This window comes from Petromyzon marinus, chromosome 33, assembly GCF_048934315.1.
Source record: "Petromyzon marinus isolate PM22_M1 ecotype Great Lakes invasive population chromosome 33, UKy_Petmar_22M1.pri1.0, whole genome shotgun sequence".
Taxonomy (NCBI): Eukaryota; Metazoa; Chordata; class Hyperoartia; order Petromyzontiformes; family Petromyzontidae; genus Petromyzon; species Petromyzon marinus.
This window is the reverse complement of record NC_133699.1, coordinates 6,047,707-6,061,402: the sequence shown is the minus strand read 5'-3', so window position 1 is coordinate 6,061,402 and position 13,696 is coordinate 6,047,707. Positions and strand designations below refer to the sequence as shown.

Genomic DNA, 13,696 nt, shown 5'->3' with positions numbered 1-13,696 from the left:
GCCTCCATCCAGCAGCGGGTGTTTAAAGGTGCTAATTATTATTTTGTATTGTATCATATTCTATTCTTGTTATTGTAACTGTTTGACTTAGCGTCGAATGTTTGCGTCGAATGTTTTCCAACACCGCGCAAGACATTGTTGTTATTGTTGTTGTTTTCGAATTGTTATCGGTAGGTGTGTAACAATGCATCAATGTATACAACGTCACTTCACAACGACGCTCATGATAACATGCGTCGGTTTTGTTGCGCGTGAGAATTCGCTTACTTAAAATATTCGCAAAGTGCATGCAAGTGCCGCGCTCACGTTACATTTGAGCTTGCGGTGCGAACGAAATTGTCGGAACGCGGAGTTGCACAAACTAAAATGGTCTACGAGAAACGAGATGAAAATAGAGTAGTGAAAAATTAAGCAGCCCAAGGTGTTGACTCTTGAATGGAATAACAACCCCGAATTGTGACAATTCATCCGATGGATTTGAAAGGGCAAGTCGACACCCCTCATCCTGGTAACGGAACTGAACTGTTTGCATCGGCATCAGCACGGACGCGTGTAATTGATCACGGAACTAACCTGACAAAAAAAACGTGACGCATGTACAATTTTACTGAAAGAAAAAAAATCGTAACTTTAAACGTAGCCTTTTGAGAATTGTGATTGATGTGGCACAATTGACAATATATTTTGCACAGAGTAAACACAAGCTAATTTCTCAAACAAGCATCAGTGTGTGTCTGTTGCTCGAGATAATAGCTGCTTAATTAATGTCACTGTAGGCAATTATTTTACGTGAATGCGCCAAGGCGCAAGAGAGGTCACCATAATCTGGTACAATTAAGCTAATTATGCTTGCACGCGGGAGGCATGACGGTAAAGTTTACTCGTTTGTATTAAAGTGTTAGTGGACCTCTACTCAATGGGAGGTTTCTCCTTCCCTGTTGCTGCCCCCCGTTGTCTAGAATTCCTTCTCTTGGCTGTCAGCACTGTGGATATCCGTCCCTTGTTCAATAGCAGGCTGAAGACTTCTGGCTCTGAGTCACTATCTTGTTGCCTTCAATTCTTCCTTATCCTGTAGCCGTGTACCTCCTGTCCCATTGCCCATTCAAAAAATAATAATCCTTACTACAGTGTTAATATTTACAGACCTCTTGTCAACCCATTGCTGGGATGAAGGCCTCCCCACGCATTGGTCACTGATGTTTGCCGTGGCTGGGAATCAAACTCAGTTTGCTGGGTGCATAGCGCAGTGCGCCAACCACTGTGCCACCGGTCCACGTTATTGTGTAATGATCGTGTGGCAAAAATCTCCCCGATGCAAAGATCTCTGTCTGATTGCACAGTGTCCTGAGACGCATTCGCGTGTTGATTCGCTCACTGATTCACGCCAGCATCTCGCTCGCCGCCAGTCAGTGACCTCATCGCTTCACTGCTATCGCTAACATGACGGACACAGGTTACTCAAAAACATGTCGAGGACTCGGACTGTTTCGTCTCATCCATACTGTGTTCAACCATCACCATCACCACCACACTGCAGCCCGCATGAACACACTCACCCAATCACTCGCGCACTCACCCACCACATTACAGGTCGCAACAGCACACTCACCCAACCACTTCGCCCCCCCCCCCCCCCCCCCATACTGCAAGCCGCAAGTCTTATGTGCCTGTATTTTCCTTGGCATTGCTCAGCTGTTGAATATTTGCGCAAAAGCCCCTTTACTCTCGTGCGGCTCGGTTAACGAGGTCTCCCGTGAATATAGAGCAGTGTTCTTCTTGGTTCTTTCGGTAAAGTCACGTAGGTAGAAATAATAATAGATCACGACGTTTCGATCGCAACACAAGCGGTCGTCCTCAGCGACCGCTTGTGTTGTGATCGAAAAGTCGTGATCTATTATTATTATTTTTTCTACCTACGTGACTTTATCGAAATATCCAAAGAGTATGGATTCCTGCAGTCACGAAAGCCTCAAATCAAGATTGTTATTCTTGGTTCTTTCGGTAAAGTCACGTAGAAAGGAAACAATAAAATAATAAAAATATAAAACAAAAAAAATTCTCACGACGTTTCGACTGCAACACAAGCAATCGTCATCATGAATCTCTGCAGTCACGAAAGCTTTAAATAAAAAAAAAATCCAGATTGTTCTTCACTAATTTTCAGAGGGGCAGGGGCCAATTTTGCTGATGAGACATCATCGGTGTGAGGGTCACCACCGCTCCGCCTGCCAGGGGGTGTGGTCACCATTCGTGTATTGTGTCGGGGACCCCCACGCCAGGGGCCGCACTAAAGGCCACCAGGGGCCGCCAGTGACCCGCGGACCTTGCAATGAAGAGCCCTGCAACAGAGTCTTGCAGTCTCTCAACCGTTTGAACGAGACACGGATTTGAAATGACTGAAAACATACGGACCGGTTGCACTAATTCGAAGACAATGACGATTACTTCAGGGTGAGGGGGACCCTGCCTATGATGGGTTTTTTGGGGGGGGGATCACCGTTATTAGTTTTCCCTGAAAGAAATTGTCTGCATTTGACGAGTGCAGCGAAATGCGTGGAATAATTTCGACTCGGGGAGGAACGACGGGGGGGGGGGGGGGGGGGAAATAACAAAAACATTATCGAAAACAACACGAGCCGCAAATTCCTCCTTTGTTTGCCTTTCGTCCAAATGCTGCGGATCTGCTTTTTCCCCCCTCTCCCTCTGTTTTCATTGTCACGGAGGAGTGTGTTTCCATGCGTCACCGTGAACCTCAACGCCTACTAATGGCTCTGTAATTCTCTAGGCTTTTGGTGCAACGGTTGAGACCGCTCCAGGCATCGTAGGACGGCTGGTGGTGGAGTGTCGGAGTGCAACTGCAGTCTGGATTTTCGGTGGAGCACCGCGTGCCCCCTCGCAGCGATATTCACGGTTAGCAGCGCACCGAATTTGCAGTCCAGAGGGTCGCCTGTTCGATTCGGTCTCTCGGCGCGGCAGTTGAAATAACGGTGCAGGATTCTTCGATCTCACCCCCCCCCCCTCCCACCAACCACCACTTGTGCTTCTGTCTACCCAGCAATATAGATGGGTTACCACCACAGATTGTCGATCGGCGGGTTACGCGTGGCGAGGTAAAATGTGGGTAACTCATATCGCTTGCGAGATGTCTGGTCAGCGTGAACGAGTAGGCCGACATACTTGCTGCAGCTTCCTCCAAGTATAACACAGGGCTGCACTTTTATATTTTACAATTTTTTTTATGATGGCTCACGATGATTTGACCTTGCAATCTCGTTGCCAAAATTGATTGTTGTTCAGTTTCGTCAAGTTGTTTCGCGTGAAAATGTGGCGGTCTCCGTTGGCAAAACAATTCGGGAAATCGGCACAACTATTTGTTTTGAACGTTCAAAGAAAACATGTAATCAGTGTCATTGATCATGACTTCACATGTATTTTAAATGATTGCATATTTGCATTGATCGTAAGATTCAAGTCATCAGTATATTTACATTTTACAAATGCAAAAAAAACAAAGTTTGATGATTGTACTGTATTCATTAAAATATCGTTGAATCCATCAGTCGATGAGCTTTCATCATCAGCATCATCGACAGCTATGATCAATCCACTGATTGAATAATTATTTTCCACACCGTGTCGGCCATGTGGGGGTTATTTGACCATACTTCACTACCCTGGTCAGTGCGAGTTGGTGAGACTGACTGATGCCACTTGCCACTGATGTTAGCCGTGGCCGGGTTAACAAACTCATGCGGTAGGGTTTCATCGTGCAGCGAGCGATACAAGGTTCAGTGGGCCTTACGCAGTAAGATTGAAAAATGGTTTCGTTTTATTTGTATCTATGTTTTAAAGTGATTTGTTTACCTTTGGGGCCGTCCACAAATGACGTCACGCGATTTTGGACGATTTTTGCCCCCCCCCCCCTCGTCACACGGCGTCACAAAAAGTCAGACCCCCCCCCTCAAATATGACGTCACAAAGCTCTGCCCCCCCCCCCCAAAAAAGACACAAAACATGCTTAAAATCGCTTTAAACTATTGTCATTGTAGTGCGTATTTAATGTGGCGCTGCACTCTGATGTAGGAGAAAATATTTATGAAAAAGTCTATTTAATTAAGTAGAACGTGTTGTCTATATTTATTTAAAGTTGCGTATTTTGATGTGACGTCACATTTCTCAACCACCCCCCCTCGTCACACATCGTCACAAATGTCTGACCCCCCCCCCCCCCCCGGTGCGTGACGTCATTTATGGACGGCCCCTTTCCTCTACTTTTCATTCCTATCATGTTTTTGTGTTGTTTGTTGTTGTAACGTACTCACCTGTCCCTTATGGATATCTGTGAAAAAGAGTTTTACAGCGCATCGGATTCCTCCGGTATAAATAAATATTCTGATTCTGATATTATTTGATGTGTCAGTGTCACGCCCTCATATATGCGTGGTTAATTTTCTCCGGACACTGATTTCCGCACACAACGAAGCCAAAGGAACTCTGACTTAAAACGTTTGTGACTGCAGAACCAAGAATACCAAAGGAACTCATTCGTGGAATTTCTCAAACATCCTCATGTCAGAATCAGAATATTTATTTCTACTGGAGCGGGACCACCTGAAAATGAGTCTTGCGGCTCAGTGAGCATTCCCGAGAAAAATGATTTGACGATTAATGACACAAGAACAACACTAGAGAAGAATGTACAGATTATCACCATCGACGATACGTGTCTGAATGTTGTTGTGGCAAGCCTGGGGGAGTTATTAACACGTATTATGCTTTTTTGTATATATATTGGCACTTGTTAAAAATATGATTGTCAAATCATTAGTCATAACACGGGGTATGGCTCTGCATGGATCTGTTTTTATTTAAAATATTAGCATTGAGAGTTACATCGCGATAATGTATGTACATTTAAATTATTGTAACAGTTTTTTTTCTCCCTTCTGCTGGCAGGGCCAGAAACACAACTGTTCACACATATACCTTAGCCGCGTAAGCGTTGACATTTGTTGCAGGGAAACGATGAATTGATAAAAAGCTAAACATGTAGGAAGCAAGCAATCCGTTCTTATCGCGCAGAGTAAATAAGCAGACATCTATTTCAAATATCCGTTTCATATTCTTCGCAACAACGACGCGAGTTATTATTTTGAGTTACGTATGACTATATAATTTAGTTACGAATTTGGACCCCGTATCGTAAAGAGAAAGAGGGTCTTCGCCTGTAAGATCGCCACTTTTCCAGCAATGATTCAAGCAAGCCTGACCCTGCTGATGAGACTCTTGAGTGACTAAACTACAACTAAAGCCTGTTGTATTTACCAGATAAGGCCCACTGAGCCAGATAGCTATTTTTCAGAAACGACCTGACCACAAATGATAGCCCAACGAAGTGGCTTACCACGCGGAAATTGATCGTATTCAAATACTCCAAACGCGTGATGTTGATTCTAAATGTGGAAGGAAAAACCGGAGGACCCGGAGAAAAATCCACACGACCACCGGGAGATCATGCAAACTCCAAACATACAGGCGTCAAGGTCGGGATTGAACCCACAACTTCCTGCATACCAGGCGAGGTAGTTAACATCTCGCCCATGTGTTAAATCCGGGTCCAGAATGTTGCTTGTCTTGAAACAATGCTGCTCAAATTATGCACTTCCAGAAGGCCCTCCCTGGGGGCTGATCGGTTGTGTAAGAAGTACTTCCATTTTCACAATCTCTATTTAAACTGGAAGAATCTGATGAGCTATCAAGCTCTTTTTTTCAGATTCCCATTTGGACCGGATCAGCAAGTTACGTTAACAAAAATACAACGAAGGATACAAGCGTAAGACAGAGAAAAACATGAAGCGAGTCACTACAAATAAATATAAATCAAGCTTGTAAGTACAAATTGCACGAACACATGCAAGGACAGTACGGCTCCTCGTGGCCGTGGTTACTTATTGACGCGACGGGCACTGATAGGGTCGCGTAAGGATAGCACGGGACCTGAGTGGTCGTAAATAATAATTGAGACAGGGACAGACAGGCCCAGATGAGGAGGTGAGAGAGTGTTCGGGAAACGGGGCGTGGACGGGTCGAGGAGTGGATAAAAGCCGGCGTGGAGCAGGGCTCTGGGCTGCTGCAGTGGGGGAACCAAGGAGCTGTAATCGCCGTCGTCATCTTGGAGCGGGTCGTCTTCGTCATCTTGGATCGGGCACCTTGCAGTCTTGGAAGGCTAGAGTTACATATTGTCTCCGTGGCTACTACGCGTCCGCTCCCTGTGTAGCCAGCCAACTACATGGGGAGCGTAGCGTAGAGCCACAGAAGTTACCCAGCTGTGTACATAATCACTTGCGGTTACTCGGTAAGTTATCAGTGAGTCGGCGGACTTTATTCACGATAAATAGACATATAACTCAACAAGACGGTGTCTCTGAGAGCTACATTACACATACATTCCCAGTGCGAGCTTGGGCAAGGCAGCAACTACTTACGTGGATAGACGGAATATATGTGCATGAGATATTGTCTTATCATTTAACTTGTTAATATAGTTTTCACAACGACACTGATGGCTATTTTTAATACATAGCGCAAAAGCTATCACGTAAGAGCTGTTTACGTCTGTTGTGGCGTTTGTGCCATTCCACATGATGGAGCATAACACGTTACGAATGTGATCTTAAAACATAATACTGGCGTATGTCCCACCAATTAATTCCCTACATCGTATATATTTACGCGAATATCCCGTACGAGTATGTATATACAAATGTATATGTTAACATTAAATATTTTGCATGTATATATGTGAATATCAAAAAAAATCTAAAATCTGCGAATATGTATATGCAATTACCATAAAAGGCAGTTGAGTGGCATATAAATATATTTTTCGCCGTTTTGTTGCAGAGGTTCACGGGTTCGATTCCAGTGGGCCACCCTGGTTAATAGTGCGGGTGTATTAACCATACATACGCTGTATACGCTGTCTGATTTAGAGTGTACGCTAAATATCCCGCGACGTTATTCGCAAAAGTAGAACCACTGCGTGTCGGCAATTTTAAAATGTGCACCACACACAACTCAGTTGAGACGATACAAAGAAATCATCGCCCCCTAGTGTGTAAACAGGACACTGCTGGTAAGGAGCCACGGAACTCCAGAATAATAATACGCGGTTGAATGGGCTATCTGTAACTACATAGGGTAATGGTGAGCACATTGAACTTGTTTTCATAAACCTCCGTGCCTCCCTACCACACTCAGTCGATAGGTCGCACGTGGTGGCGTAAAATGTGGGTGCTGCCACCTCTTCCACCTCTTCCAAGAAGTCTGGTCAACGTAGGAAAGTAGGCTAAATCTACCCTCTGGGGGAGGGGGTGGGGGCGCAGGTCTAGCGTTCGATAGTTAACAGCCTCAGAGCCATTAACTACCACGACTACTATTCCCTTCACCGATTTGACCGTCGGGGTGCCCTTCAGGACGAGTCGGTCGTCGGTGCCCTCCAGAATAACCACGCGCATGTGAAAGAGCCGCTGTGTCTAAATCGAGAATTATGATTGTGAATACTGTGGGCGGCACGATCATGCTAACTTCGACCGCCGTTGGCCACACGGTGCTGTATTTGACCGACCGATTTTAATTTCAGATTGTTTTTCATCGCTGTCTCGGTACTTCCCTAAACCTGGGGTCTATTTTATATATTAAAAGCATCCCTTTTAGCTCTCCAATAGACTGCACTCGTGAATGATGCAGTAATCCAATTACGCATGACCTTGGCAAGTCTGTATGATGTATGTTCAACACATTCAGCGTATTGGTGCTGCCTACACCTACCATAATTTGTGTCTTACTTTCAAATGGTTATATTTTTTTGCTGCTGCTGCTACTGTTGAGATTCTATTTGAATTTATTGTTTCGTTGTCGTGTTCAGCTCGAGGATGAACAGCTCGAGCGAGGCAGGGAGACAAAGTTTCGGTATAGGAGAACAAGAAATAATAGTTGAGGTTATTCCTTTGTCCATCCTTGCCCACCCTCGAGCGCCGCCAGAAATAGATCTGCAGTGATAAAAAAAACCTGAATCATAACATCACCAAATTATTATTTGTATATATAAATCGTGTATGCATGAGCAAGGGAAGGTAAAAAAAAATAACCTCCGTTTTACGCACGGAGGTTTTTCTTTGGACTTTACCCAAAAATCCTGCCCAGTTTAGTCCAAATGTGTCTTAGGCATCAGGGCCCGAGACTAAGAATACATTCGGAAATCTCGCACTTTCCCAATCACTCTGCTACGAGAGTATTCGTCGCATGGCAGTCAAAACCGCTCCATGTGCCACGTGTTGCATCGCGCTTTATACCCGCAGTCGAGTTCAAATCGCAGTCGAGGATCGACTGAGACTAGCATTCCTCCTGGGTGCATAAAATAGGTACAACTTTGTAGAAGGTAAACAGCGGTCATCGTGTGGATAAATGGGCCATCGCCGTGACATTTTCTAATTTAAACTGCATCAGGACATTCAACGGAGATGAGCGTTTGCCCTTTCGCTCTCTTGGAGGATGGCGATATAACTTCACCATTGTCTACTATATGTATACATGCAGTATATATATACTGTATGTGAAAGGCATCCTTGTGAGAACCTATACCCAAAACAGGCATGAGGAACCTCCGACTCGTGGGCCGTGCACGACCCGCGACTTTCATTTAATAATTGAGAATTAACGACGAATGCAATCAGAGCGGCGACCGAACATCGATCATCGATGACCTCCGGGTCTCGAGAACAACCACACACAAAGCTTCGAACAGGGCACGCACCACGACACGTGCCCCTTATTTCCAGAATCTTAGCCTCACTGACCGGCGACTGGAGGGGAATGTTTTCGAAACTGCCCCACAGCAACATTGTGCGTCTGATTGTAGCGCCCTCCGTCACTTCATGTGTGTGTCCGAAGTGTGCGTGCCTGTGTGTGGTAACGCGGGGAGCGGTAATGTGGCGGTTAGCGCGCTGCACGACGAACCCGGCGCCCCGAGTTCGATTTCCGCTCACGGCCAACACCGGTGACGATTATTTGAACCGGGCCTGGGCCTCTCCTAAGTCGACTTAGCCTCAAATGAATACCTGGTGACAGTGTGTAAACATTGCCACGAGGGAGACAAAGGCGTCCGGGCGTGGTGTTGGCCACCCACCCCATCGTGTGCCGTACCGGCCTTCATAGGTGCTCGCCAACAGCACTTGCCCCAACAGTCTGTTATAGGCTATACGGGGGATCTTTGTCTTTGTGGTAACGCGTCACATCGCCAATGGTTATTTGAAAACCCGGATCGGCCCCTCTCTAAGGATGTTCCGCAACGCTCATCTAAAAGAACAGGCTCATAACGACGACCGAATACCAAGGAGAGCTCAGAATATAAATTGGAACTGTTATCGGGGTGGTGGGGGATGGGGCGGCTCATCAGCGCGTTAGACAGCCACAGAGCAGCTACGTTCACGGAGTTTAAAATCCCTTTATTTGGTCTCATCAGTGAGTTATGCCCAGCAGTATACTGCCAATGAGTTCAGGGCTTCAACGCTCTTCATTACTCATTCGGGCTCATCAGCAAGCCGCTGGCCAGTTTAAAGACTAGCGTAGGGATCAGTGTTGTACACATTCTCACCCTATCATGGGTCATCAGTGAGCCATTCACAACTTACAGACTTTTAGAGAGCTTAGCATTTTACATTGGTCCCCAACTCATTAGTGCTCATCAGTGAGTTGCTGCCAGCTTACAAAGAGAGCCCGCAACGCCACATGGCTCCTTATAACTCAGTACTCTTCAACGTGACCACATTTTAAAAAAAATGAATTTAGTTTATTACAATATTTTACTTGTAAACTCGCTGGAGATGGAACATATCGGTTTGTCAACATGTCCGTAGTGTAAATGTACACTCATCAACACGTAAACGCCGCATTCGAACTCGTCATCAGCGAGATAAGACTACTAAGAAGAACCCATAATCGCTACAAGTATCATCACAACGCATCACGACTCATCAACGAGCCCGGTCATCAAAGGGCAAGCCCCGAGTGCTGTAAAAGCACTCTCCTCGTGTCTCGTTTGAACCACTCCTCAACGGCATGAGAGACCTCATCAGCGAGCCTTACAGCCGCAGGCACAGCAGTAGCGGCGGCGGCTGTAGCAGCCCCGGCGTGAAGGTGGCGCGGGTTACAGGAGCGTGGTGCGCGAGACGCAGGTCCCGTTGCGCGCGCACGGCCCCTCGCACGCCTCGCTGCCCTCGGCGAGCTGCTGCTGCTGCTGCTGGTTCCCTACCGCCACGACCACCGCCACCGCCGTCGCAGCGCTGCCCAGCACCCTGCTGCGCACAGCGGTGGCGTAGTAATCTCCCGGGTCGTCCGCGCCGTAGCGCTCGGCCCAGCGCACGCACAGCACCCGCTGGAACGAGTGCCTGAAGCTGTCCGAGAGGAATCCGTAGAGGATCGGGTTTGCGCAGCTGTTGGCGTAGCCCAGGATGACCGCCAGCTGGTTGACGGTGGCGCCTTGCTGGCCTTCGAACACGTTCACGAGCTGCACCACGTAGAAGGGCATCCAGCAGGCGACGAACACGGCCACCACCATCGTGACCATGAGCGTCACCTTGCGCTCGGAGCGCTTGCGCTGCTGCCAGCCGGCGCGCAGGGCCACGGCGCGCATCTTGGCCACGATGAGCGCGTAGCAGAGGCAGATGGCGGCCACGGGCAGCAGGAATCCCACCGTGAAGGTGTAGACCACGAACGCGGCCGACCACTCCGGGCGAGGCCACAGCAGGTTGCACACCACGGTGCCGTCGGCGTTCACCCGCGTGTCGGCGTACACGACGATGGGTAGGATGATCACCATGGAGAGGGCCCACACGGCCGCGTTGATGGTTTTGGCCACGCTCGGTCGCCGGTAGCGCGCCGCCTTGATGGGATGCACCACGGCCACGTAGCGGTCGAAGGTCAGCACCGTGAGACAGAAGACGCTCGTGAACATGTTGATGCCGTCCACGCTGAGGACCAGGCGGCACAGCGAGGACCCGAAGGGCCAGTGGTGCAGAGCGGTGGACGTGGCCAGGAAGGGGACGCTCATCATGAAGAGCTCGTCGGCCACGGCCAGGTTGAGGATGTAGATGTTGGTGGCCGTCTTCATCTTGGCGTAGCGCAGGATCACGTAGATGACCATGGAGTTGCCGAAGAGGCCCACCAGGCACACGAGGCTGTACGCGGCCATGACGGCCACGGAGCTGGGGTCGAAGATACCCCACGACCGGAGGCGCGGTGGGCCCACCGTGGAATTCGTGGGCCCCGTGTTCACGGGTAGGGCCCCGGTTTCGTTGAGAACCATCGTCGTATTCTTTCAGCGATGCCTACAGTATACGCATACTGTCGGTGTTCAGGTCGAAACTGCCGTTTGCTGTTTTTTGTTGTTGCTCCAAGGATGGATGAATAGTTGATGTACAAAGCGTTGGTTGGCAATAATTTTTAACAACAAATATTTATGTTTTGCTTTTTTCAGCTTATAGCGCAATTTTTGCCAATAACTTACGGTGGCAGCATCGTGCGTATCGGTCCAATCTGTAACAACGTTTATTCAGAATAATAATGCATACGTACCCGTGTGTTAGTTTAGGTGACTGAATTTCCACAGCTCACATGCAGACCGAGCCTCGATGGTGAATAGAAAAACAACGCTAACGCCGTTATTCAGGAAAACCCCCTCCCGCATATTTTCTCAACGTCCCGAGCGTGGTACCTGTCAGGCGTGTGGAGCGAGACCAACGCCGTGCAATGTAACCCCGGCGATGTCAACTGCGACTCTATGCGATCTAGAGATGAAACTCTCTCCGCACGCAGGCAGCCTGTGTAGATATACACCTCCCCCACCCCACATGCATATGTATAGCAGAGCATCACGCGTCACTAAAGCCTCCCATCGGAATTGTGTCGTGCTCAAGACGCGACATCCATCATCAGTCAAGACCAATCCACTGCTGGATGAAGTTCTCCCCAGAGAGCACCCGCTCCCACCATTTCTCTCGATAACTTAGATGTAATAATGATCCACCTAGAATTTGCACTCGAGCTGATTTCATCGCTCCATCTCCTTGGTCGACGTTATATCCGACGCGAAATTTAGTCATGGACATATCCATGCGAATCCACTGCTGCATGGTGGCCTCCATACGCCGTGCATGTCGTAGGGGTTATTTGACCATACTTCCCCACGCTGGTCAAGTTCAAATTGGTGAAGTGGGAGCCCAGGACTGGTTCAAATATCACTCAGAAATCGAACCTGGGTATCCGGATTCAGAGTGCAATGCGCTTTACCCACTCTTTCACCCACTCACGAATATAAACGATGTGACCGTATTAACACAGACGTAGGCTACCGCCTCATAAAAAAACAGTCTGCGAATGTGTGTCTTAATACCGCACCAAGATAAGGAGATGCGTACTTTCAGTGTTATTTTTATCTTTACATTTTTAAATCTTCCCCTTCCCCCTGTATTCCATGAGCTCGCTACATTTGAGAACCAAGTGTTACATCACCTTCGATTAGCGCGGTTGACTATATACGGTGCGAAATAGGTTCAACATACAAACACGTATGCAGGCGACTACTGCCTGTGATTTAAACTGAGGCTCTCAGTGGTGCAATCTCAGCGCTCTTGACCTTCAGTTACCTGGACAATTCTAAAATCGATTCTTTCACTCGTGATCAATTATAAGCAAATACAATGCTGGTACATGTAGGGTGGTACAAACAATAGATGTGCGAAAGAGACGGTTAAAACGAGACAAACATTATTGATTATTAAATGGAATCGCTACTCCGAAGTGATAAATTCATGGAATCATTGGGGACGATACGTCTTCCCCAAAAGTACTCTTTTCATCATTCCGATATACAGGGCGTTTCAAAATATGGACCCGATTTGAAATCGCTATATCTCTGCAACCAGGAACCGCCCATGAATGAAACTCTTACCACTTGAAAGGGCGGGGCATAGAGTTTCAAATGATTACCGCTAGATGCCTCTACCAGCACACAAACAGCCCCTAGCCTCAATCATTCGCAAGGTGGTGACCCCGCAACACAAAAGGCGTTTTGCGTTCTGCAGTTCAGCAACACTGAATCTGTAATTGCGGTGCAGCGTGCGTTTCAACGGCGTTTTGGCATTGATTCGCCAATGTCAAAGAGCATTCTTCAATTTGAGGAAATAGGCTGTTTATGTAAGGGGAAGAGCACAGGGCGACCACGCACTTCAAGAGTAAAACGTGAGAAGAGGCATTTGGGACGAATTCAACTATCGTCTCGATGTTGTCCGTTGGTAAAACTTGATAACTCATTAAACCGTTTGTAACTTTTTGTGTAATTGTAACATGTCATCGTGAAATACACTGCTTTAAAATTGGATCCATCTTTTTTAAACACTCTGTAGTGGCACGGAACCCAGGAGTGCTGTGAAGGATATATTACAGATATTACATATTCCCGTCACGTGCGTATTGGAGTACTTTAAGGGCACTTTTGTCACGGAGACTTCATTTCTTGAAAGCGTGTGCCACCACTTCGGGAACACGCCGCAGATACTAGCAGTAATCTAGATGAAGATTTTATTTTTGTAATACATCAACCCGCACTTTCTTTGAAAATGGCCATCCGTGCGTCCGT

General features: G+C 47.4%; 1 protein-coding gene across 1 annotated transcript; it reads right to left on the bottom strand.

Annotated features, from left to right (window-relative positions):
- Positions 1–6,356: 6,356 nt before the first annotated feature.
- On the bottom strand, positions 6,357–13,599 carry LOC116948367 (somatostatin receptor type 1-like). Its single transcript, XM_032964975.2, has one exon. It carries the CDS (start codon positions 11,363–11,365, stop codon positions 10,208–10,210), a length of 1,158 nt encoding a protein of 385 aa, XP_032820866.1. The 5' UTR covers positions 11,366–13,599; the 3' UTR covers positions 6,357–10,207.
- Positions 13,600–13,696: the final 97 nt, after the last annotated feature.